Consider the following 241-nt stretch of genomic DNA (forward strand, 5'->3'; position numbering starts at 1 on the left):
CAGGAGCTGACTTTGATTTCTCACCTGCAGGGTAGGGGACAGAAGGGTGGACCCCGTGATCCATGGGCGAGTGGTGGCCCATTCCGAGGCCGAGGCCGTTCATGGGGTACGGAGGGCTCTTGAGGTAGGCCATCCCGCCTCCTAGGCCTCCCTGGGTCCCGAAGGTTCCGTGGTACGCCAGTCTGGCGGCGATAGCGTCCTGTCCTGCGGGAGTGAGGCGGTTAGAGTGCGGTCGGTCAGG

At 64.7% G+C, this 241-nt stretch overlaps 1 protein-coding gene across 1 annotated transcript in view; it reads right to left on the reverse strand.

Annotated features, from left to right (window-relative positions):
- Positions 1-241, reverse strand: part of LOC119585920 (homeobox protein OTX2-like) — a gene marked incomplete at its 3' end in the record, with an annotated part of 10,790 nt that overhangs the window by 4,470 nt on the left and 6,079 nt on the right. Inside the window, 1 exon segment of the mRNA XM_037934641.1 lies at positions 25-204. Within this exon segment, the coding sequence (XP_037790569.1) occupies positions 25-204 (180 nt within the window).

Source organism: Penaeus monodon, chromosome 20, assembly GCF_015228065.2.
Source record: "Penaeus monodon isolate SGIC_2016 chromosome 20, NSTDA_Pmon_1, whole genome shotgun sequence".
Classification (NCBI taxonomy): Eukaryota; Metazoa; Arthropoda; class Malacostraca; order Decapoda; family Penaeidae; genus Penaeus; species Penaeus monodon.